Source organism: Corvus brachyrhynchos, unplaced genomic scaffold, assembly GCF_000691975.1.
Source record: "Corvus brachyrhynchos isolate BGI_N302 unplaced genomic scaffold, ASM69197v1 scaffold200, whole genome shotgun sequence".
In the NCBI taxonomy this organism is placed as follows: Eukaryota; Metazoa; Chordata; class Aves; order Passeriformes; family Corvidae; genus Corvus; species Corvus brachyrhynchos.
The window spans coordinates 6369995-6396880 of NW_008236184.1; the positions used below are offsets into that span (position 1 = coordinate 6369995).

General features: G+C 43.2%; 1 protein-coding gene across 1 annotated transcript in view; it reads left to right on the top strand.

Moving 5' to 3' along the window:
• The window catches only part of MEGF11 (multiple EGF like domains 11), a 255687-nt gene that overhangs the window by 175161 nt on the left and 53640 nt on the right, over positions 1 to 26886 (top strand). Inside the window, exons 12-13 of the mRNA XM_017737045.1 lie at positions 6307 to 6481; positions 26395 to 26515. Coding sequence (XP_017592534.1) covers positions 6307 to 6481; positions 26395 to 26515 — 296 coding nt within the window. The remainder of the gene's footprint in view (positions 1 to 6306; positions 6482 to 26394; positions 26516 to 26886) is intronic.

Below are 26886 nucleotides of genomic sequence, written 5' to 3' on the forward strand. Positions count from 1 at the left end.
TTCAGCAGGCAGAGCCAATTTAGGGTTATGTAGTCTTCAGGGAGAGGTGGAGATAATTGATGCCCAAGCAAACATACCCTTGATACAGACATTCTTCCATTTCCAACCAGACGGGTGGGGACCTGACTGTCCTGCTGATGATGACAAACCCACCTTGCCATGTTGCTGCTGCTAAAATATAAACACACTCAATTATGTATGCAAGAAATAGCACCTCATTTGTGTGCACACACAGACACACACAAACACTTCAGGCAAATCTGTCTGTGCACTTGAGATAGACCCTATTTGTCTCAGTCTTGGAAATAAACAGGTGATTTTCCTTGTGAATTCAGCTCTGAGTTGTGAGGCTTTGCTTAACTGAAAGTGAGAGCTCACAATGGATTATTTAAAAACTTGTAATTGTGGTGATACAACTCCTGTGCAGCAAGAGAGCTCCAGCACAACTGGGTTTGACAGCCAGCATCCAAACAGTTTGAGGCTCCCAGGGAGCTCTGTACAAGAGGCTCCCATCGCTTCTGATTATGTTGTGTATCATGAAATCATTGCAAAAAATACCATCCCTGAGGCGTGAGCAGCACATTATACACGAAAGATCAGTGCTGTGTTGTACTGAGGATGGGGGATGCCTCAGGAATTACTGCAGAGTGAGCTGAGGGATAAATTCCTATGTGTCACTCCTGCCAGCGAGTGTGGCTCCAGCCTGTGGTAAATCCAAGCTGAATTGCTCCTCAGTGTAAACTCTTCAGGTGTACAGGAAGGTGAGAATATGCTCGTGCTCAGCAGCTGACACGTGTGTCTTCACCCCTCCTGAGCCTGCAGAAACCTGTTTTTTGTGTGCCCGTATTCCAGAAAGGTGGAAATTGAGTGGAGGGACTGCAGGCCACAGGCAAGGCTGAGCTTGGCTGCTGTTTCTCAGCTCCACGCTCAATTCATTAAGAGTCTTTTAGGTGGAGTAAGACTGTGGTTTTGAGGGTGCAAGAATTCACCCTGTGTTACTCAGAACTACCTGTGAGGTGCTCTGAGAGTTTGCCAGAGGATCTTTTCTGAAAAGACGGACTTGTATCATCCAGCTGTGAGGAAAGAAGAGGTCTCAGAGAGGTTTGAGAGAGCTCAGAAAGGGGAAGGATTGAATCCTCTCCCAGCTCTTTTCTGGGCGTGTGGTCATTCCCACACACCCTGCCTGTGCCTGGTTGCTGTCTGATGGGAACATTTTATTCCTTCTCTCTCAACACTGCTCCGTCAGCTTCCCTTGCAGCATCCTCTGCTGAGATGGTATCTCTGGTTCCTTAATAAATGAGTCTGGTCTTTCTATTGATAAAATCTCCCTTTTTCCTACATCTTATCGCTGCTGTTATGGAACAAAGAGATATCAGCAAGCTGTAGATGGGTAAATGTTCTTTCATTCATCCATGGGATTTCAGCTCTCCACTTTTCCACCAGCTCTGCAGAGTGCTGTCAATTGCTGAGCCAAGGAGCATCAGAGCTGATGGAAAATGACCTTTTCCAAAGGCACTCTGTATTCTGAACAAATCTTTGTGGTGATTGTTTAAGCAGTCCCATACAGTGCACTTCTCTTCACACCCACCTCTTCCCATTCCTCCCTGAGTGTTTGTCCTTGCTGAAACAGGCCTCTTCCAAAGTGACTCGTTTACCCACAGCCATCTATTTTCCCCAGGAGCAGTTTAAGCTCTTGTGGTCCCCAAGTTGTAGGATAATTATATAAACACTTGTAGAAGGGAACCTGTCCCAGGTTTTGTCTCATTTGATCTGGTTATTGGAGAGTTGACTGGAACAGAAAGTTCTGAGGGCTTTGAGGAGTAGCTGAGGAGGAACAGCAGGAAACACACAATCAGCTTTTCCATTTCCATAGATCTATCTGTTTTAATGCCTGAAGAGATTGGTGTGATCATCTAGTCTAACCTCCAGCATGGTAATGACTGAAGGACACCATCCAATAATTTCTGCATCAAAGCACACTGAAAGGCACTTTGTACAGGACTTTGAACAACCCCACAATTAGGTGATTTAGAATGTGGTGGTGACTTGGACTGTCCTTCCACAGGAAAGGGTACACCTGTAAAAATCTCCCTTCTGCAAAAAGCCCATGTTGAGACAGCCTACAGTGGCTGGAAAGGAATAATGCTGGCTTGTTTTTTCTGTCAGGCAGGGAGGGAAATGAACAGCTGGAATAGTCCTGGCCACCCACCCTTCCTGAGCAATGGGGGGAAGGCAGCCTGGGGAGCCATATGCCCTTGGTAATGTCTTTCCTAGGTCAGAGACGTGAGAAGGGAAGGAAGACACTGGGACAAAGTCAAATGGAATGGACAGATCTCCAGAGGCTCCAGTTACTGCCTCAACACCGGCAAGTTGGGGAGGACCAAACCCCATGGAGCTTTCAGGAAGTTCTGCCTTGATCTGACTCAGTAATGTGCTGGACAAGGCCGGCTTTGAGGACGTGCTGAACTGAAGCAGTGGCCCTGCAGTCTCACTGTGGCCACTGCTTTAAAGCAAGAGGCATTTCAGCAAAGGAGAATGAATGTAGTGTGGACACCATAAAACAGGATGTTTTAACCTAATCCTAATAAGGATTAGGCTGTTGTTAATGAAAATGAGATGACTGGTGCTGCTGTACAAACAGAAAGTCAGGAAATTCAACGAGAAGGTGTTGCTTTGACTGAAAGATGTGTGGAGAACAAATTCAGAATTTGGAACAGGATGTGCTGTCTAAAACATTTCTTTTTCAAATTTGCCTTGAGAAATTTACCTGGTTTCCTCAGATTTCCTCATAATTAGATGCTTAAAAAATTTAAAGGTCAAAAATGCCTTTATGCTTTTCAGTTCAGCTAATAAAATTTTTAAAAATTAACTTTTTATTGCTGTTAATGTGGCTCAAAAGCCAGGGAATGTACAGTAGCTTTCAACGTGCAGCAGGAGCCCTGGAACCCTTTCCTTTTCAGCGCTGTTATGTGCTGTGGACAGCTCTGTTCCACCTCTGCTTGGCCTGGAGCCACAGGAACACTTGGCTGCCTGCATTCACTCCTGGTTTCTACCCTGCTTCTTCCTGTGATGCAGGAGAGTTGAAGAAATAAAAGTTGTTAAGATTCAATGCAAACTGCAAAGCATAACACTGCCAAAGTCTTTGGAGAGTGAAAGGTTCCCTTGCTGCTCCCAGCAAGGGTTGGAAAACAGATGGTGGTGGGTTTGCCTTTGGGTTCCATTTGGAACCCTCCCTTCTCTCTTCCATCCTTTCAGTGATCCTTCTGCAGAGGAATTGTTTGTGCTCATTCATTTCAGTTTATTGGGGGCTGGAGAAGTGCTTCACATGCACTGTGACCCCTGCTGGCAAAATCTTACATGGACATACACAACAGGAAGGTGCGTTCAGAACAGGAGGGGAGGAATTATACAGGTATTTATACAAATTTCTAGCTGTATTTGCTATTCAAGCTTTATTCTACCTCAAACTTTTCAAAATCAGTCCAAATATCATGTAACTCACTGGGCAGTCTGGGTGCATGGATGTTTGGATGGGTGATAGATGAATTTCCAGGCTCTGTTAGATATCTAACTATGTAATTTGACCAGAATGTAGTCGTACAAAATGCCAGCAGAAGAGAAACCTTCCTAACACACACATATATCCACACATGCACTATTTCTGCATCATGAGCTGCAATATATTTTGCATGTAACTCTGCTCACTTTAATTACTGGAATAGTTCATACAAACCAGAGAGAAAAAAGAATTAATATAAAAATTTTGTACTGTTTAGTGATATCAGCTGCAGATCTTGAAAGGGTTTCCAAAGAAAGAAAGGCATCATTTTAGAAATGGGAAAAATGAAGGCAGAAGAATCAGTTAGGTGGCCAAGATTCCCTGGCAGGATTGGAAGAGAACAGCTGCCTTCTGCAGTTTGGGAAACCATCTAAATCTCAACCCTCCTCAAGTTAATGCTGCATCAGGCACCTTGATTGTCAAACAAGTGCTTTTGAGTTAGGAGAAAAACAAAACCCTGATCTGCTCAGGCTGATAACAAAATTATCCTTTCTTCAATGGGAAGATTATACGGATGGAGGGACACAAACATCTGCATCAGATTTTCCTGGCTCACAGTCCCATGAAGCATGGGCAAGGCTTTATTGGGGCAGAATATGCTCTCAGACTTCTTCTGGCCCTTGTTTTGGGTCCAAGTTCCCTGTCTTCAGGGAGGAGAAAGGAAAGCCTGTTTGGTTTTGATTCTTGTTTTAGTGTGTGTCAGGATGAGTTTTAGTCCTTAATCCATAGCTTGTATCCCACGTAAAAAAAGCTGTCCCTGCTGATGAAGGAGCCAACCTCGGAGTAAAAATTCTTAGTGAGTGTAGTATTTTCTACTGAATTGTCATAGACTGATTCAAATTGCCCTGGTCATACATTACCTTTGAAAGATTTAATTTAGCTAACAGATGCAGTTCTCATGGAAGCACATGATACCTGTAGTAGTAGTGGAAACAGAGAAACACAAAATTCAGTTCAAAATCCCTCTTTAATGTTGAGCTTTCTGCTGCTGTTAGGTAATGATTAATAGACACAGGGGGGAAACCCGAGCTTTTATTATTTTCATCTAAATGTTAAGAGGGGCTTTGTGAAAAACCATAATTTCAGGGACTGCTTTGTCAGAAGAATTTCATGGATGGTAGTTTGTTAGGCTGATGAATTGTTTTAATTAGTCAGTAAAACACTATTTATGATGAAACATTTGACACTTAGAAAATTTGATCCTTTTTATTTGCAACACTATATGACCAACCTCTCCTACCAGTAATTGCCTGAAACGTACTTGGAAATTACGTTTTATGAGGTTACCTTGAAAATTAACATATACAATATTAATTTTATAGGTGTAAAGAAACCTATTCAGTCATGTCTACAATCTTAAACTGTAGCAATAAATAATCATAAAGGAAAAGAAATTGTTCCTGTGATGCAAAAAAACCAGGAGACAGGCCCAGAGAGAGATCCCACCTTGCAGAAGTCTATTCTTCTTGTTCTGAGAGTAAAGACAACTAGATTTCTGGCAATATTATTTCTCATCTCTCTCACTGAGGACTGAACAGTGCCATTACTGTGCAGTGCTGTGGTGCAGAGGCCCCAGAGCATCTTGAGCTCTCAGGTGCAGCCTCACACTCCCAGCTGGCCTTAGACAACATCCCCCAGAAACTTCCATCCCTTCAAACCAGGAGTTAACACATCTTCAGCCTTCCCCTCCTCTCCCAGTCCCAGCCCCAGCCTCCTGCTGTGGGAAGGTGGTGCCCTAAGGAAACCTCAAGGAGGAAAAATGCCAAATAAAGATAAACTGTTTCATGCAGGAGGAACAGAGGGGTGAGTGTTCCACCTACAGATGGAGAAGTACCAGGCATTGTCCAGTGTTCTGGGCTCGATTCTCCTTTCTCCTTTTCTCTCCATGTGCTCTCACTACAGTGTTGAATTGGCCGAATAGAAATGAAAGCCAGAGGATTAATGTTGTTCATTATCCAGCAAAAAGGAACTTGACTCATTTCCCTGCACAGCTGTGACTTAGTCCCAAGGCTCCTGTTAACTCCTGTCCTGAGTAAATCCCAAGGCTTCAGGTACTGATCAGTTCTGGTCACCACGGCTGAATATTCCCTGCAAAATTCTTCATCCAAGGAGAGTTTTCCCTTCCAAAGCACTTTCCTTTCTACCTGTGCCTACAGGAAAGTTCTGCTGAGGTGGCACTTGCTTTTAAAACACAAGTGGCAGTGTGATGGGATGGGATGGGATGGGATGGGATGGGATGGGATGGGATGGGATGGGATAGAATAGAATAGAATAGAATAGAATAGAATAGAATAGAATAGAATAGAATAGGAATGTTGTGCCCCAGAACTAAGGTTCATCTTCACAGCTCTCTTGATTGCATTCCTCCACCCACTGGAATTTCTCCTATCCCTGAACATTCTTAGCTGGCTGTATTACAGCCAAATAGTACAGCACATACCTGCCCTATAGCTGTAAGGATTAATGGTGTGGTTGATGTCAGTAATCCAAGTCACATTGACTTGAAAATGGAAGAGCATAGACTTCAAGGTGTAAACTACCCAGTGCTGTGGCAGTTCCCAGATGGTAAGAAGTGCTGTGCTATTTAGCACCAGATTCCCTATTCACCACCCAAGTTATACAGCTGCTCATGTCCACAACCCTAAAGAGTTTCCAGGCTTGTGCTGTTCTTAGTGTGACATGTGAAATGTTCTGGGCTGTATTTTTCCTTCCTGCCCACATTCCATTAACATCTGTCTCTTCATTAGTTGCCATCCTCTGTCTGGGGAGTGCAGCTGCAAGGCTGGCTGGGCTGGGCTCTACTGCAATGAGACGTGTCCCGTGGGCTACTACGGCGAGGGCTGCCAGGTGCCCTGTCCCTGCCACAATGGGGCCGACTGCGACAGCATCACTGGCAGCTGCACCTGCGCCCCAGGGTTCATGGTGAGTGGGGCTGGCCATGGGGAGGGGGTTCATAAAATGGCTGCAAAAATAAAAGAGGTTTTTAACCTTGTTTGAAATAATATTTGCATAAAAGCAGCTAAATGCAGGTGATTTTCACCCATTTTGTGCTAAGTCCACATCACTGTCCTTTGAGCGGTGTCAATGTATGGCTGCTGGTTATTTACTTAACATCACTGTTCAAAGTTTATTACTATTATAAAGATAAAGGTATGGTTTCCCATAGTATATTCTAAGTCAAGACATAACAGAAAAGGTGTCAGATTATTGTCTGCCTGGAAGAGCAGAGAAAGAATTCTCATGGCCTTTCAGCATGTTCCTTGTCAGTCACACTGTGATTTTAATAGATGAAGATATTTTAAAATGTTACAAATGATAGAGCAATTTATGTCTTTTCTGAGCCTGTGTGGCAGGTGTCTTTTACCTGAGCATCAGAAAGAGCTTCAAACATTCTGAGGTAAACAAGCATGACATTTTATAGGTGAGATATAAAATGGCTGAAGAAACCAGCGAAGATGAAAACATCAAGAATTCAGAGTTAAAAATTGCCAAGCTGCAACAGAAAGTATTGGGACATGGATCCCGGTGTCCAGTCCTGCTAGGGCTGGGCAGAATGGAATTCTTGCAAGCAAGTTCCCTGCTTATCTATATATGAAGCCACTCCTCTTCAGGAACACACCGTGGAGGAGAAGTGCAGGCTGTGTTTAAGAAATGATACTTCCTAAAGGAAGAAAAATACTTTAAAGAGAGAATTCCACCAAACTTCATGAGCAGTTGGCTTTCTGTGTCTTTCATTTTACATGATCTGTCCCCACAGGCCTATCTATGTTTTCTATACTGTTGTAACAACTATGAGTTATAATACTAAGTTTACTAGAAATCAAGGGACAGGCTGCACAGCTGTGACAGATCTATAGTGTGGAGGTCCTGTATGAGATTAGTGAGATGCCAAAGACTTTTTAGCCTCCTTTCTTTCTAGTTCCACACCTGAGCTTGTGATCCCCAACTAGCATCTGCAGGGCTGTGCAGCTGGAGTTATGGCTTAAAGACACCTTTGTTCTCTGCCTCGTGTCAGCAGCTGAACCTGAAAGTTGGAGCTTCCACTGATTTCCAAGGGTTGTTTCAATGCCAGATATTGCCAGATTTATTTAGGTGTGAGGGGCTGTACTCAAACGCATGCGTACAAGATAACAGTACTTAGAGATGGGGGAAAAAAAAGAAGAAAAGGTCTTTGAGGTTTGATTCCCAAGTCCACAAACAGAAAACAAGAATTTATCTTCTCTATACAGTACTTGATGCACAAGTGGAGGAAGGATGAAGGCAGCAGCATGTCAGTAACAACTACAAAATAAAAAGATGCCAAGATCCTCCTTCTTAACAGGAATGCTGTCCAAATTTGCAGCACAAAAGCATTTAGGGACCCTTTACTGTACACATTTTTAAAAAGCATACATTGTCCAATATACATTGCCCCAAGGCAGCATTAGTGCAGGCAGAAAGCCTGGGAAGTTCCTATTGCATTGCTTCAAAATAATATTTAATTTCATAATAAAGAGCTTTCTTGCATTGACATTTAAACAGCTTGGTTATTGAGGATAGCTCTATAATCACTGAAGCATATTTAGGCATTAGTATCATTGCTCTCACATAATATACTATAATCTCTGGCAATTAGTCCATGAGGGGAAGTAAAGCCTTGAAATTGCTAATTTATTGCCTCTGAAGCATATTTGTCATTCGTGTGCATGCCAGATGAACTGCAATGGTTCTTTCAAGTGCTGCAGAACACAGGCTGTGCTGAAAAGTTGCTGGGAACCTTTTCCTCCCACCCCAGGGTGGTGTCCTGCTGGGATGCTGCGGGCAGGGAGGAGGTGAGCTGGAAAAGGCTGTGGGGCCAGAACCAGGCTGGAAGTGCCTTATCCCAATGACACACTCCAAGCCAGGCTTTCCCTTCAGATATTCCTGCCTGGCTCTTGCTGAGGCAGCAGGGGAGCTTTGCCCGGGGATAGAGTTTTGCCCTTGAATTGGGCGAGTCTGCGAGCACCTGTTCCGAGTTCAGGATGTGTCCTCTGGCAGAGCTGGCAGTGGAGTGGTGCTAATGCAGAGCTGGGCAGAGCTAATTATTCACAAAAGCCATAATGAATCCCTCTTGCTTTTTCAAGCATGAGGCTTGGCTGAGGCAGCCACACGGGCAGGAATTTTGCCATATAATTGTAAAGAATAAAACCAGGAGCAACATCTTATATTTTACAGCAATGTTTGATCTACACAAGATCCTAGGGCAGAGCAGGCTGAGGGGCTTCTAAGACAGGGAGAAGGAAGAGAATATGCTGGGAGATGGGATATAACTGCAGAATTTTATCTGCAAAGGCAGAGAGGTTGGACCCACAGGACTTTGGGATTACTGGCCACCCAGAATATGCAGTGCCCAACGTAGGACAGTGTTTTCCTGACAAAGCACTCCTCCAGCCCACTCCTCCAGCACAGATGGTGGGTTTTTAGCTCACCCTGCCTGTGTCAGGGCAGCTGGGCTGGGTTTCAGGATGAATCATCTGCTCTCGCAGCCAAAACAGGGACATTTTGTTGGGATGCAGAACAAGCCATTAAACACACAAAGCATCTGGTCACCTTTATTAAATGTATTAAGTGAAAAGGCAGCCATCCCATAGGCTGCCATGTACGTGAGCAGAGCACTTAATTTTTGGAAATTTAAGAAGACTTAAGTTGTAAAATAAAAATGTATATGGTAGCTTAAAGAAAATACATTATTTATTAGCTGTGACATTTCCAAAAATTAAAATGCCAAAGCTAAATAGTGGTGAGCTTGCAGTTTAGGGTAGAATTTCAAAACATTTTTTGTCTTATTTTTTCAATGAATATTTTGGGTCAGACTCAAGAGCCAGATTTGCACGTGTCTGGCTCTAAACCCAAATGACAATGTTGTAAAGCTGTTACTGGGTACCAGTACAGGGTATTTGTATGAGGTGCTGCTGTGACTGTGCTCACACGAAGGGATGGGTCTGTTTTACCTCTGTGGGTTCTGAACCACAGTGCAGAACTGGGTGTGGATTTGACTGAGGGGTCCACAACCCAGACAGGCAGCATACAGGACAATAAAAACAGGATAATAGGAGCAGAGGAGACACAACCAAATCATCTTCCCCAAAATCACAGAGCTGCTCCCCATTGCTCCACAGGCCTGTTGGGAATGCTTTGCTTCCTGCATCCCACTTGTAAAGGAGGAAATGGCTGTATCAGTTTAACTCAGATGATTGCAAGGAATCACCATTACAAGCATGCCAAGAGGGCATTTCCCTGCATCTGGGACTTTTAACATAATTTGAGGGTTTCCCCGTAGCACTGATGTGATGAATTGCCAGAATGCTCTTCTGAAGAATGGTTTTGTAAAGCTGTTCTGCTGCCATCTCGTTTGTGACCAGAAGGAACCTGGCAAACACATGCAGGGAGTGCACAGATTAGCCCTAAAAAGCACCCAGGGAGAGTCTTGACTGGTAGAAATTGGATCCTCACTCCCACATGGAAATGGTTGCTGCTTGCAATAAATTACCCGGATGCTATTATGGGGATGGCGAGAGGGGTTGTACTAACTTGTACCTCCCTTCCTTCCAAATTCTGCTCCAACATGTTCTCCTACAAGTCCACTAAACTCAGGTGTGCAGGAGAGACGTAAAAGAAATCAGGACTTGCTGTGTCCTCTCTATCTTCTTTTGGTTTTGGTTCATTGAATTTTATTCCTGTAATTCAATAAATATGGTGGAGAAGGCCAGAGGATATGAATTAAATATGACAGGAGACCACAGGAATCCTGACCTTGTGTCTCACAAGAAAATCTTGAAACCAACCCCCTGCACATACCTATCAGCATTTTAGCTGCTGAAATCATTATAAATGCTATTGAAATACAACTAAGTTCACCTTCTCCATTGCACAGCTAATTGCAGCTTCCCTGAAACCAGTGGCTATCTAGAGACCTCATCCCGGGCTATGCCTTTGTTTCTTTATGGATGCTTTGTTTTCTTCTTTTGAAAAATGAGTTTAACTTCAAGTGCTTTCATTCTGTGTGTTGTGGCAAGGAGAGACGTAGTTAAAACATTTCTCAGCCCAAGACACTCCGAGAAAACTTTTAACACTTCTCTGTGGAATGTGCGGTCAGCTTTTACTTCGGCAGGCACTTAGGTCTATATTTCACATCCAGATGACAGAACTTATATTACTTTAAAGAATTCATCTATTTATGCTGCTATTTTTTGAAGACCTGTCTGCTTTTATTGAACCCTGCGTGCTGGCAAGCAGAGCAAGCACTTCATCACCAAAATGAAAGAATCCATTTTGACATTTCTCTATTCACTGTATTGGTAGATCCCACACAAGCCAATCACATTCAGCAAAGCATGGAAACTACAGCAGTGGTGATCTCTTACTAGAAGATTTTTCAGCTTTTGGAATGACTCTTGGATTCCCTAAAGCTTCGCAAGATTTATCCCAGTACTGTTCATCTATAGCTATTTGCATCTCCTGTTGGCATTGCATCAAAATTGCATTTTAAAAGCACAATTAATGCCTTTCAAATATATCCTGATAGAGGTGCTTATGTGTATGGATCTCTGGCTGGGCTCAGTGGGAATCTGGGCACTTAAGCGCTGAAACACAGGCTTCATTTCGATCTGTAAGTCCATAATTTTGTCTGGCATGCCTGAATTTCTCAACATAATGCTTTCTCTACCACAGGGGTAAAAATTGCTCCCAGAGTTTACATCAGAGTAAAACTTTACAACCTACCTGCACATTGAGTAAGAATCAGCCCTTGTAACACACAAAGAACAGTAGCTCGAGCACTTAGTAAAAATAAGTAGAAATTATAGTGCTCTAAAGCTATTCAAATGCACAGCAAATGCACACCAAATTTTGTAATGGATAATCTCTTGGTCAGTACAAACACCCACACACAGACTCAGACCAGTCTTAGTCTGCTCTGTGCCTACTCAGTGAGTAAAATGACCAATTTACTTTTCCACAGAATGAGGAGGACCATGATTATGGTTTTTAGAGGTCATAAGGACTTAGAGGTCCAGTCCAGTATTCCAGCCATAACTGGCTTCCTTCTGGCACATACCACATCTCTTGTTCCCTGAAAAAAACATACAGGAGAGAAAAAAACACTCTTTATATTAAGAAAAGTGGAAGCCTGTCCTCCTGTCCTACATCTTTAAAATTCTCTCTGTTGTCTAAAAGAAAAAAACAGAATAAATAGAGAGGAGCACCTTATCTTATCTTCAATTGAATTTTCCCTGAAGGACCCAAGTCCCAGGTAGGTCTGGAGAAATTTGAAGCATCGTTGCCTGTAGATGTTTTCTAAACACACAAGGTACAAATTTATCAGAGTATTCCCTCTCTTCTACATATTAACTTTCATCTTTATTCTAAATGTATCATTCTTCACCACTGCAGAAGGAACCAGGGAAAAAATGAATGAGACTTCTTTGTGTTATAAGCCCGTGGTTCGGTAGTAAAATTATTTTCTAAATTTCACAAAATTCTTAATATAAAAAATGAACGTAAGGTTGAAGATAGTAGATCTGGTTTGGGGGCTTTAACTCATTTAAATGATCCATTTCTCTTTGAGATAATTCCAAAAGTACTTCAGTGGAAGCTCATTGCAGAGCAACAGGGCATCTCATCAAAAGGTTTAAAAAGAAAAGACCAGGGGAAAAAATCTTCAATAGAGCCTCTGTCCTTTTATCCTTGATTTACTGAACATATCAGTTACCCCCCTTTGTTAAGAGCTCTTTTCATTTTTAGGTATAAAATAAATTCAACCATTTTATCAAGATGTTCTTGTTACCAGCCACCAGTATAAATTTTACTTGCTGTAGGTGGGGGAGAGGTTTTCTGGCACAGCAGTTGTCCAATTAACTGGAGTATCACAGGCAGCAGGCATGGTTTGCAGGGTCTCATTTCATGAATTACCTGGGTGCAGGGGGAAGATGCATTTTCTTCTCACTGGTTTCCCATTTGTGTCCATGACCCAATGTCTCAAACCCACGGAGAAGGGAGAGGAGCAGAGGCAGAGGGGATGAGGAGAGGCACCCTCACTGTGCAGGTGAGTCTGAGCGTGGGCTGCTGCTGGCAGGGCATGAATTATTCATTGATAATAAAAGTAAAACAAGTTGTCTTAGAAGCTGTGGAGCTACAAGAGTCTTGTTTGCCACAGATTTCTATCCTTAGTCCTCCAGCCTCTCCTGCCCAGCTGCAGTAACGCTTTCAGGTCTCCTTTGACACTTTACTAGGCAAGGGACGCTCAGGTGGGCTCATGGACCTCAGACTCACTTAATCTCTCTCTGCATAACCAGGTTAAAAGTACCATGGATCACATTCCCTAAAAAAGGAAAGAGTTTTGCCTGAGCAAAGGCTGAGTATTAAGTCAAGACATAGAAGAAATTGATTCCCATTCTCCCAGCTTTTGAACTCTTTCCTGGTTATTGTTTTTTCCTTTGTTTCACCTCAGTTATCCAAAAGTTCTTAGTAGAGTTAATTTTAAGAAGTTTGGGAATATCCCACTGTAGCCCTGAATAATTCCTCAGCTACCCCTGAAGTAAAGAGACATAGACAGGGCTACAGCGTAGCGAAAGCTCGAAACAGCAGCGGAGCAGGGCAGCCACAGCTCGGTCTCCAGCAGGGCAGGGAAAACGGCTTTTGGGGTCCCGGCGTTGTTTCCAGCAGGAAGAAAGAACGGCCAAAAAGAAAGAAGCAGCAGCTCCTTTCTCTGCAGCTTCTCTCTCTGGACGCTCCGAGCGAACTGACCCCACACCCAGGTGTAGACAAAAGAGTAGCCAGGCCCGCCCCACTCCCCTTTTTGTCTCTCTTAAGTACAGCTATTCGTCCCCTCGCAACATGCATATGGGAGAAAATTCCTTTAACAGGAAAAAAAACTAAGGCTAAACTAAAACCCCAACACTCAGTTATCCAAAAGTTCTTAGTAGAGTTAATTTTAAGAAGTTTGGGAATATCCCACTGTAGCCCTGAATAATTCCTCAGCTACCCCTGAAGTAAAGAGACATAGACAGAGGAAAGGCCAAGCCAGCCCAGGAGGACTGTCCTGGTGATCCCAGAAGCAGCTCAAGAGAGGAAGTCCCTGCTTGGATACAGGGAACAGTGAGATGCAGCTGAAGAATCACCAAAAGATCTGGAAGATGCAAAGTGTTCAGAGCAGGTTTGAGAGGCTCATTTTGTCGAAGCCAGCAAGAAGGAAATGCAGTCTCTGATAACAGATATCAGTATCAGTTTTAGGTCTGGAGGTGATGTGAAAGGCAGAGATACGGAAAATTCAACTAAAATAACTTTAAAAAATGGAAGATGTAGCTGTGCCCTGGGAAACCATGATGGAAGTCAAAAATTACATTCACCTGGTGTTTAAAAAGTGGATAAAAATCAGTCTGTCACAACGACACAACTAGGCCCCCTACACTCACTATGGCTGCATCCCAGATCCCTCTTTTGGGGTTTTGGTCTCTGAGGAATGCACTCTCCTTTGAACTTGCATTTTCTTGGTGTCTTCTAGATAGAGACAAGTCTGAAAGCTCAGCGGATAGTTTTTTGAAGCTTACAAATTACTTCACAAGTGGATGTGGAACAAGAAGTGGATCTCAAGCAGGCAACAAAACCCTCTCTGTTCCATTACAGCCCAAGAGTGAGCTGGGAAAATGTTTTTGAAATGAAGGAATTGATATTTTCCCATTGGACAGAACTTTTCCTGTCAGCTGGGCTGCAAGTTGGAAGGTCTGAGTTTATAAACAGAAATCAAAACACCTCACACCCAATGTTTTGGTACATTTTCCACATAAATAGAACTGATCGCAGATCATTTGCACTTATCAAGATTTTTGTGCAGTCATAGACCAGATGAAAACTGCCTCTGAATCACATCTTGATGTCCCTTTTTATTGTTGACATCTTGAGTTTTCTTACTCACTTCCCAATGCATACAAAAGAACATATTTGAGTGTATGCAATGGCTGTGCTTTGATTTTTCTGTTGTCCATTGGGGCTAATAACAGTCTATAAAATTTTTCGTCCCAAAGCTACTCGGCGTGATCAGTACAGACTGTGAATGATCTTCCCTTGTCTGTGCAGCACCCTGCATGGAATGACTTGGTCTCAGTCCAGCTCCCTGTGGATCAGTGTGTACATCACAATCCCTATTTCCATCAGGAGCCACCAGCAAATTTGCTGGCACATTGAGCCTTTTTACCATTTCCCTTCACAAACCATTGCTTCAGGTCAGGCCTGGTGATGTGGCTGTGTGATCCATCTCGAGGTCCCTGTAGGGCATTTTGGACACACAGAGCACAGGTACCGAGAGCTTTTGGAGCAGCACCCCTCATGAGCACTGTGGGCCACCCAGCTTGTCCTTCACCCTTCCCAAATGGCAGGTGAAGCTGGAAAATCAGTCCAGCTGTGGGGTGACACTGCCACACGTCATTCAGGAAACAATGGACATCACCTCAGTGCAACGGAGCTGGATGTGAGCTAAGCCAGGATTTCAGAAACTCACAAATGGATTCTTCTGGCTCTGCTGAATTACAGGAGGAGATAATCTCCATTCCAGTGCCAACAGGGAAGATCATTATGGGGAGGCCACCTGTGTATTCCAGGCTTTCAGACCAAGCCGCTCCCCTATTGATTTTGATATCAGTGTTTTATATCAGTTTTATATAGGTTTTTTATATCAGTGCTGTCAGTCAGGCCTGGTGCTGTTCTCTCCCAAGCTTCTCTGGACCAATTAGAGATTTCTGCGGGAGCACCGGCGGCTGCAGAGCTCGGGAGCCTGTGTTTTCCCAAAGCCTGGCAGTGCCCCTGTCAGCATCCGGCTGCAGGAGCAGGAACAAAGGCTCTGCTCCCACCTCAGGGCATTTGGTGGATGCTTTTGAGCAGGTGAACTATTGTACCGCAGTGTTTAACAAGGTCACTGAATGCACAGGACACAGTGGCTCCTGCTCAGCTGTGCAAACTGCAGCCCTTTCTTTGAATTCAGTGGAACTTTTCAGAGCCTTTTATGAGCTATTCCATTTCATTTTCTCTCCTCACTCTCTTGTCAGTGCACAAGCTGCAGAAATTGTCTGTGACAGCTCAAATTCTACTTTGTCAGTTTACCTGAACACAACTGCTGCCTTCAGTGGGATTGTCCCAGATACACAAGAGGGGGGTTTGCCTCATTGTCTACTTCTACTAATGAGAACTTACTCACTCACACATGGAGTTTGTAATTTGATAAGAACTCTGAGCAAGTCCCAGGTCTTCTCTTTCTTCTCATATTTACTTTTACTGGGCTCTGCTGCAGTTTTATTTACCCAAATAACTCCAAAGTGTTTGTAAGTGGGTCCAAAGGAACCAACTTGGTACAGAAAGCCTGAAAGCCCCTGCCTTTGTTGCTAGTTGACATATTTCGTGTGTTTTATCCTTAATTGGCAATGTGGCTGTGTCAAATTGCATCTCCCTTCCTGTAGCCTCATTCAGAACCAGTGGAGCTCAATATTCTGCTCAGACTGAATATTTGATCTGAATTTTGCAGAGGGATGAACTGCTTGCCAATAGCAGTGTCTCCTGTCATCTATTAGGCTTCCAAATGTATATATCTTTATCCACACTATCTGTGAATCTATGCATGAAAGCATTGGTAGCTGACTCTCCTGGTAGTTCAAATTGCAAACTAACTTGATTAAAACTTCCTAAGGACAGGATTTAAATAATTTGCACTTTATTTTCTGTGCAACTGTAATGTCAAAGACTTTGTCCTTTACAATCACACATGTATAAATGAAAAATCCTGATTTTGTTTTCTTCAGCCAAAGAGCAACTGAAATTTTACCAGATCTTGAACTCTTTTGCCATGGGGTTTTGGATTTAGGAGTATCTGTGAGAGTTTGGAGGAGATACCTGTCTGTGTGTGGTCACCCAGTTATTTACCAGCTTTTCAGAATTACATCACAAAGCCCATTACTTTAGAGTTTACATCTTTTCTTTTTTAGATGCTTCTTATTTGCTTTGATCCTCTCACCTGTGGATCCTGCAGCTCAGCACCAAGGTCCACCACAGCTGTTCACATCATCAACCCTGTTCCTTGGTGTTTTCCATCCACATTGCTGCTTCCATGGCTCCAGTGCTCATAGCAAGGGGCCAGCTGAGAATTTCTGCTGTGTCCAGCACTTTTGGCTCCTCCTGGACTCAGTTTTTTGGTGTGTGGACAAGAGTTCAAGTGTGCACTGATGGACTGATTTGAGACTGTGCTTGCACATTGTCCTTAATTTTACAGTGCAGCTGTGGAAGAATTCTAAAAGAAAGTTTGCAAATAATGCAAAACTATTGGGATTGTCAAGGCAGTAGCAAATCTGGGGAAAGGTTCCTATTCCTGAATGACTGGGTATGTTGAAATTCAGTGTTTAACAATGCAGAGTAATAGATGATAGAGAAATAATGTTAAGTAAATACACAAAAGATGAGTTCTAATTTTTTTCCTGAGTTTTCTGAAAAACTCAACCCCTCAATGAGTCTGAAAAATTCAGATGAATCCAGAGTGCCTGATGGAATAGTTAGAATGATCAGGATGAGAATAAAACAGGATGGAAAAGCCATATTTTTGGTATTGTGTAAACCCATAATATATCCAATTCTCAAATTACTGCACACAGCTTGGCTGATTCCTGCTTACAAAGGATAGAATGGAAATGGGGACAAAGATCATCTTTTATATGGAATGATTTCTATAGAGTCACTTGATAAGCGGGAACTTGGCTCCGAAAACAGATGGCTGAGGAGGGATCCGATAGAGATCTGTGGAACTGGGGATGGTGCACAGAACATGAACAAGGAATGGTTATTTACTATTTCTAATAACACAGGAACAAGGGCCAACCAATTAAATGATTGCACAGCAGGTTAAAAACAAAGAGAGTGCTTTTCACTGAATCCGTAATTAAGTTGTGAAATGGCTCCCATAAAATGGGAATAACAGTAGGATGATTTTGCTTAGAGAAGGGGTCATCGAGGGTAGGGATGTGAGAGGTCTCACTCCATGGGGGAAGGGGAAGAAGGAATGCATTCTTGCTACTTATCACAGTATAAGAAGGTTCCCAATTAAAAATCAGGCAGTGGGTTTGAAGCAAGCAGATAAAGATGTTTCTTCTCCTTTGTATTTATAATTAAACTGTGGATCTTCTTGCCAGAAAACATCATGGAGGATGAAGGTATAAATGATACCTTTTATTTCCAGTTTTAGCTGATGTCCTTTTGCAGAACTGTTCAGACTCGACAGCCAGAGCCCACATTTATTATTGCAAAAAAGTCAGGAGGCCACAGCTGTTTTACAAGGTGGATCTTGAACTGTGCCACTCAGGCTCTGTGGATAGAGCAGAAACCATCTCAAATATCCAGGCAAAGGTGCTTCTGTAAAACAGCTGGGGCAGAATTGTCACAGGCAGCTCTGGGTTCCCACTCTGAAGGTCACTGCCTGGCACTGAAATTCTAGTCTGTATTTCCAAATGGCTCCTGTTAGCCACTGGTCTGTGCTGCCCAAATCTGGGAAAGGAAATGATGGAAGTGCACAGAGTGTGTCAAAATCTTCACTTTGCTACAGTGGTAACCCCAATTTTGATGCCTCTGTTTAGAAAAGGCAAAAAAAAGAGCTTTTTTAAAAATCTTCACCAGTATATTCAAGGACTGTGGTTTGGTATTTTGACATGTAGCCACCTTCTATCCCCAGTTTGGACATGAGTGGCTTGTTGGGCACATCATGGAGAACACATGTGCCAGGGATATACTTCTCAGGGGTGTAAATAATTCCCACTGACTTGGAATAACTCATGTGATGACTGAGCTGTTTTACCTTTGGGGATATTTAATTGTGATCTGGCCATGGGTTTTGGAGCATTTTAAAACAGCAGCTGATCAAAGCTGGTTATAGTGACAGCAATGAGCCGCCCAGATGTCTGTGTCTTTACAGCTTCCCCCGGGTTAAGTTTAAAATATTCTGAGAGTTTGCTCCCTGCCTCACCTGTATAAATCTGCAGTGGCCCTATTCCAGGTTTAAATTCCAGGTTTCGATTGCTTTAACTAGAGGGGACTTGGTTTCCCAGCTTGGCCCCACATTGGACATGAGTAATCCCTCTGGAACTGACATGATTTATCTGCCTTGATAATCTACCTGGTTTACCCAGTCTAAATCCAATCTGCTGTTTTTGGAGAGGTCCCTCCTGGATAAATGTGTTTTGTGATATTCTATTAGGTGAAAAGTGCTGACTGCATAAAAAAATATTCTTGTTCAGAGGTTGATGATCGTCTTTTGTACTCTCCACACTACTTTCCTTCTGAATACATTTAATTATATGATGCTGTATTCATTGCCTCCCTGACACTAAAGGGCTCTGCAGTTAAGCCTAAATACTAAACCAGGCAGATATTCAAGTGCTGTAAAGTCAGTTTAGATTTTTTTTTTGCCAGCAAGTGCTGTCCTGATTTACGGGATGCGGGAGGGAGGGCGCACTCCCTTACCTGCTTTCTTTATTGAATTCTCTTTCCTTTTTTTAATAACCATGTTTAGGTAACTGGCACTTTAGGAATGGATTTTTTTAATTGCAGATAACTGACTGGTATTGGGCATACTTCTAGTGCAAACTAGAAAACTGTTCCCTGGTGGTGAGGGAGATTATAATGCTCGCTGACAGAAATCCAGCTCAGGTTTGCTGACTTTTAGTACGCAAAATCCAATTTTTCAATGAAGGTTTTAGTTGTGTTTGTTTTCACTGGATTTCATGGAGGGGAAAAAACCCTCCCAAAGCTAGGATTTGCTGCCTTTATTCATCAGTTTTATAGTGCCAGACCATTGTTCCTTTTGGCTCTATGGAGCACGTTGGAGCCAAGCTGCTGGAGGGCAGGAGAGTGGTGAGATTCTGTGCACCCTCCACTTGAAAAGATGAATTTCTAGTGAAGTCCTAGTGTGAGAGGACCCTGAGCCAACATACAGTGCCTGACTTCTGAGATGCACAGATCCTTGCATCCTGCTCAGTAAATCCCTCATGGCTGGGATTTGCTGGGCTGGAAACCATGAGCTCTGTCCAGTTAATTCCAGTTCTCCACATGCACAGTGTCCAGACTGGGGGGCTGCACAAGTTCTCCCATCTTGATAGGCACAAATTTTTCCCCAGGCAGCCAAATCCTATCCAAAGGCTCTCCTAAGCTGTGACAAAGGATTCCCAGGGTGCCTGGGCAATGGGTTGGGAAAGGTCCCTTTTGGGAGGATGGATGGATAATTGTTGCTCTGAAACCCATTGTAACCCTGGAACCATAGGCTGAGTGCTGCCATTTATTCTTCTTTAATAAAAGTAACCCAAATATACTGTTAATGTATCTCAGATCAGTTTTGAGGCTGTGCAGTGGGAAACAGAACAACCCAGATGGAGAGTGAGAGGTTCTGGGGACCGAGACACCAGAAATGAGAACATGGTCCTGGTTCTTCTGTGGCCTTAATGAAGGAGTAATGTGAGTTATGACAGTAACAGGCCACAAATATATTTGGGTTTATGAAATAGGAATCCATGAAATTTAACCAGATTTTGTACAAAGAGTTTGGAAAATAACAACCACAGTTACTTTGTGGTAACTTTTACTCCCCTGTCACTCAGAGCTCACAGCTTTGCTAGCAAAGACTGTAATCAGTAAAATAAAATTAAATTGTATCTGATAAAGTACTGTGAGTTCTTAGACCTGACATTATTTATAATATTTTGCTTACTCTCTCTATAACAAATGAAGTTTCCATTTTGTTTGTGTGCATGTTCTGCTGAATACTTCTGATCCATCATCAAATTTAAGAATTAATATCAGGCTGACTAATTCTGAACTTGGCACTTACTGTGAAATTTACTGTATGAATTAGCATATTAGCACAAATTCAGAGGTGAAATAAAATGCTGACATCCATTTGTAAAGGTTTGTAAATCCATGTAAGGTTACGGGAAGCAAAGGGGAAGTTCTGCTCATTCCCAAAGGGATCCGTGCTTGGCATGTCCATGTTTTGCTCAGAGAACTGTGGTGTCACTGAGGTGCAGACTGGGGACAGCTTTGCAGATGGCTCTTGGAGAGGTTGATGATTTCATGAAAGACTCTGGCATTCAGGCTGCCAATGGTTCTGTCTTTGGATGAGTCATGAGCTGTAAAATCTCTTTTTTAAGTGTAAGAAACCTCTTTCCCATCCTTTCCTTCTTACCCTGCCTTTCCCATGAAAAGGACACGGGGAAAGGCAGACTGAATAAGGTCATTGGTGGTTTCATTTTGTCCTTTTAGATCTGTATCAAACCCCAGCACAGCTACCTCTCATCATGTTACAAGGTGGGTAAAGGAACTTTTGTCAGTGCTCAGTCACAGCAATCACCTGCACACAGAACACTTGGCACGGGTGCCTTCCCCAGGCTTTTTACTGCATTTTGTCATTAGCGCCAATAATAGCCTCTGCAGGGAGTAATTAGTAACACCCAGAGGGGAAAGGAATTCTGCCAGAGGACATCATTATGTCTGGAAAGCTAAAGATGCTATGTAGTAAGGTCATGAATAAATTGTTTGAGTCCAGGGTGGAGGACAAGCCCCATACAAGTACAAAGTTTCCCCCTGCTGCTGATCTGCTGATGAAGAGCACAGTAATTTCCACTGAACAGCATTAAGGAAATTAGTTTGTTCTGACAGTTTGTGTTGCTGGATACCATATGTTTACCTTGAGGGAATGTTTGTGGAGAACCACTTCGGGTTAATTGTAAATGTCACAATTAAATAAGTAAATATACAGAAGTGTATCTGTGATGTGCATCAGTGCACAGACACCGTGTCCCAGCACACCGCTGTCCCACATGCTGTGTGTACATAGAAATACACATTTGTAGGTGCTAAATCCATACTGATCAGCTTATCTGGACACACAGGCCTCAGCTACAAACAGCAGCAGCATTTGGTCTCCCTGATCTGTGGATCAGCACACACAGGAGGCTCTGCACTGTGCCCTCCTTTCCACTCAATGCTCTGGGCCCGAGCGTGGAGCATCCCTGGGCTGGTGCCAGGGTCTGCCTGCACAACCTGACGAGGAGGGGGCAAGTGAGGGGATCAGGTGCTGTGCTAGGAGTCTCTGATTAGTTGGAATCCCACTGCAGATTACCAAAGGTTCCAATATTTTGCCTTTCAGGGCTGTCAGTTGCCCCCAGTAACCTGTGGGAGTTGAGGAATTTCAACACCTCGGCAGATTAAACCTCAAGAGCAAAGCTGTCACCCAGGTCTTTGTCATGCAAACTTGAGGTCAGGTTCAATAACATCCTGTTACTCTTCTGCATTGCAGAAGCTTTGAAAAATTGATTTTCTGTTTTGCCACTGAGTTCAGTGGAACCAGACTTTAGCCCTCCAAGGGAATTGCATTCCTGTAGATGGTAGCTACTTCAAATAGCCTTAATTCCACATCCTTAAATAGTCAAACTTTGTGACAGACCAGGTGTGGGTGCAGACTTTGCTGGGTGTTGTTGACCACTGCTGGGTTATTAACTCCCTTTATGGTCCCTTTATTTAACTCCCTTTTTTTTCCTTTCAAAATGCATTTCGCAGGCTTAAAGGCCTGATCCAAAATGTACAGGAAGAAATACAAATTTGTGTATTGATCACCAGAAAGGGATTTTTAAGGGAGTTAATTGCTGCTTATAGCAGGCATGTATTTTTAAAGAAACAAGAAATGTAATCTGTTAGGGTAACATTAATCCAGGGAAAACACTTTCTGGAGCAGCCAGAGCTTGTTAACACAGACAACACCTAAGGCAGCACGGTGTCTTTAAGCTCTACTAATATTGAACAATAATAATTTTGGTGGAAGGAAATCTTCCCCTCTCCCTGAACAGAAACAAGACATATTATTGACTGCCATCCCAAAAGATGGATGCTGTGGCCCTCGGAGTCTATTAATATTTGATGCTGATGGATGTGAGCTGGCAGCCTGAGTTATTAATGGAGTTTGGTTCCTTGGACCTCACCCTCAATCCATTGGGGAGAATTAACCGTAACAAGAACTGGATGCCCAAAGTTCTCGGGGTGCTGGGAAGAGCTGTCAGTTCCAGCAAAAAAGGGTGTTTCTGAAGTACTTAGAGGTGTGGAAAGTCACAGGTGGGGCTACTTAGGTCACTGCCACCGTTCGTTCTGATTTAAAGGGGACTTCTAGGGTCCCAGGGAATGCAGATCCCCTTGTCTATCTTAGCCATGTTGGGGTGCTCCCATCAGGTCTGGATTTCAAACAAGAAGAGGCTCAGTGGTGTTAACTTCTGAGCAGGGGTGGAGGTGTGCGACACCCCTTCCTTGGTGGTGCTGAGGTGGCCTCGCCTAGGTTGGGAGGGGGTGATGCAGAGTAGAGGGCAGGAATGTGCTGCTTCACACAGAGCAGGGCATTTCCCACAGCTGGCCCTGGCCCCACATCCCCTAAAGAGAGTTTTTCCATTGTTTATGTTAAGGTCAGATTTGACCCCTGAAATAGAAATATTCCAGGGATAGATTTTGGAGGTATATTTTGATAAGCTGGGTCTTCTAAGTGAAAATACTGAAAATGAAGCACTTTTGAAAGTTTGTGATGTCCATGTGGGTCATTCTGATTTGGAACATAGAGATGGAAAATACCAAGTTATTTATAGCCCAATTTCTTAATATAGCTTTAGCATTTCCAGGGGTATATGTTTGATGGAATTAGCTACTCCTTCCTAGCATGGATACCACATCCAGGCATTGCACTATCCTCATTAACCTCCCGATCTTAATAGAAAAAAAAGAATAATCAACATAAGGAGCACAGCTGTTGATTAATTTTACTTAATAGGCTAGAAATATAAAGTACCATATTGCAAGAGTGAAGATTCAATACACACAATTTGAAATGAGTTTATTAGAATATATAACTCATTAACAGCTGGATACATATACTGCAGCATTATCCACTCGGGCAGGTGGTGAGAGAGAGGTGGAATTTACATATCTTTAACAGTACCTGAATGCATTTAATTTCAGAGGTCATTCTCCCAAATCAAGTTCAAAATGTTAATAACAAGGTGTGCATTTATAATTAATAAAATCTTAGAGCCAGTGCTATAGTTCAAGTGCATTTTCCTCTTATGTAATTAAGAAGTTAAGTGTATTTGGCAGTTGTCACTCAGAGAGCTCTGAAGGTCTCGCTTGTCAAACCTGGGAATAGAAATCTCATTAAACCAGGGGGGTTTTTTTCGGTTAAGGTTTGTTTGCAAAGTACATGTGTGGATGGTGGGCAGCCAGCATGCCCAGCCTCTGTCAGTCCATAAAGCCAAGTACATTAAAGTAAATGCCAAAATTCAAAGGCTTGGAATAAACAGCCTGATGTTCAGCTTGTGAGAATCACAGAATCTTTAAGGTTGGAAAAGGCTTCTAAGACCACCAAGTCCAACCATTAACCAGCACCACCACTGTGTTCACCACTAAATCATGTCCTCAGGTGACACATCCACATGTTTTTTGAAGACTTCGGGAATGGTGATTCCACCACTTCCTTGGCAGCCTGTTCTAATTCTGGACAGCCCTTCCTGTGAAGAAAGTTTTCCTAATACCCAATCTAAACCTCCCCTGGAGCAACTTGAGACCATTTCCTCACCTTATTGTCCTGTCACTTGTTACCTGGGAGGAGAGACTGACATCCACCTCACCACAACCCCCTTTCAAGGTAGTTGTATCCCTTTTCTTTGGCATAATCCAAAGTGATTACAGAAAACCAGTGAATCCACGCCAGTTGAACCTGGCCAGGGAGCACTGACCCCCAACAGGAGCTGCTCTGTGGTCACAGAACATTAACTGAGACATTGGAAATCCTCCTGCTGCCTCCAGCCCTGGCCCAGATGGTGTTTTAGAGGTGTCTGGATGTGGTTTCCCCACTTGGGGATGTGGTTTTAGGGTGATTGAATGGTTGGACTGGATGATCTTGAAGGTCTTTCCTAACCCTGATGATTCTGTGGTTCTGTGGTTGGTTAATGGGATTCCCAAAGGGGGATTTTAACTCCACATCACTGTACTCCCCTTTCCTTTTCAAAGGAATTTTCTTTTCCTTCTGGATCACTAGTTCAAATCCAGATAAGGTCAGTTGTCATAGAAATTATTAGCAGTACCAGCAGTTCTGTGTAGTACATGAAATGAGTTGGGAGTTTCATTCACACACGATAAGGGTTCCTAAGTGGCACTAATTGGCTGTCTAATTGTCACACATAGGAGAAAGGCAGAGGATTGATTAGGCGTGGAGACTGAATGCCCCTCTGCCAGCCCAAGTTCCTGGAGCTCATTCCGTAGGCATGCTGGCAGGGTAATGAGGGGCAGCGTGCTTTGGATTTTCTGGCTGTCAAGACAGCATCTTTTCCTGCCAGGCCTTTTCAGGGGAACTTGTTTTACTCCACCAAGGTCAAAGATAGCATCTTTTACAAACAGTGCCTTCGCTCAAAAATCAGGGACTTGCAGGATTTACTTGTGAGCAATATATTTTAACCATTTCCTTTCCTTCCCCCTGAAACAAAGTTTTTGGTCTAAAATAGGCTGAGTCACACTGGTGTGAGGCAGAACTGCTCCAGCAAAGCAGATGGGGGTTTATGGTGCTCAGAAATCTGTTCATATTTCCTTGTGCTGTCTGGGTGTCTGATGTGTGATATACAGGCTCCTGGAGGTACTTGTCACAGCATAGGGAGGCTGACATGGTGCACATTTCTCTCCTGATAGATGGATCCTCCTATCAAACAGTGAAGCCTCTCACCTGCAAAAATACATTTTGACCAGTATCTTTTCCCCTGAGCTATGGCACAGGTCACACCATGCAATGGAGTTACTTTTTAACTTGTAGTGAGTTCACTTTCCCTGGCATAGAGCTAAATTATTTAATTTTGACTTACTGAAGTAGTAAATTTAGGAGCTAATTTGCAATGTGAAAGTCAGGATTACACACAGAGGAAAAGGAAGCAGAAATACCTTGTATATGTTAATGTGTAGACCTAGCTATGGGACTCAGTAAGTTTACTGAGGCTTAAACCTCAATTACTGAGGTTAAACCACAACTGCTTTAAACCTTATTGTGCTCACATTTTAATTCCCTTGTTGTACCAGATGAACAGTATTAATAAGAACTGCATCTCTCCTTTCAACCACACAAGCTGATCAGTGCATACAGCACACCAGAATGTCATGTTAGAGCATTCTATATTTCTGTAAAGTATAAGTATTTATTCTCTTTTCCCTCCCTTTGCCCACACACCTAGAGCAGAAATAGGACAGAGACCATGTTTCTGTGTTCTGCTGTGTGCCTCCTGTCTCTGACATACACATCACTCCTGTTCTGCCTTCTTCCTAAAGTCACAATCTCATGCAAATTAATTGAAAACAAATGCAGGTACCAACTACACATCAGAAAGGTCTGATGCACCTGCCATGTCGTTTTCCTCTCTGCCAATCTGTGGAAGATGAGCACATACGAGATCCTTTAGGTTTTTAACAACCCTATTCTTAGAATATATTTTCCAAGAAACGCAGAGCGATCTCGGCACAATTTCAGACTGTATATTTTGTGATTAGTGTTTCGTAAGTGATGTTTTGCTTAATGATCTAACATCTGTTCTAGGAGGTTTGTTTTTGTTTCTTCCACTAATTGCATCATAATCATGGGAAGCAGCAGTGACTGCTCAAGTGCTGAAGACTGAGCAATCAACTCAGAACACTCCGCTCACTGTTCAGAGAGAGAAAGCCTCCCTATGCCTAGCTGGGAATTTCCTGTATGCCAGATTTCTTTAGCTGACTCTGACTTTTCTGGGTTGCAGGGAGACGACTGCACCATTCCCTGCATGGCAGGAACCTACGGAACCAATTGCTCGTCTGTTTGTAATTGCAAGAACGATGGTGCTTGTTCCCCTGTGGATGGGCTGTGCTACTGCAAAGAAGGTAAACAAAATTCACATTTAACAAGTTCCTGCCATTTGGCATCAATGCCTGTTCCCTTTTTAAGTGCACAGCCATGCAGTCAGGAACTCCACTATTTTCTTGTTCTCCCGAGTATCCCAACACAACAGGGGCTGGACTGTAAGTTCAGTCTTTGCCCAGAACAGAGGCCAGACTTCTCTGCTTTGCTGCAGAAACGTGTCACAGAACTAAGTGTGGGGGCAGAGACACTACTCCTCTCCAGAAGAAATGCAACACAATCCCCGGGCTTCTGGGTTTTTATCCCTTTGCTGCCCTGTTTCTCCTGGATTCCAAGGCCACTGGGCATGGGAGTGGAGGCAGCTTCCTGCCCGTCTGTTCCGCCGCCCCATGCC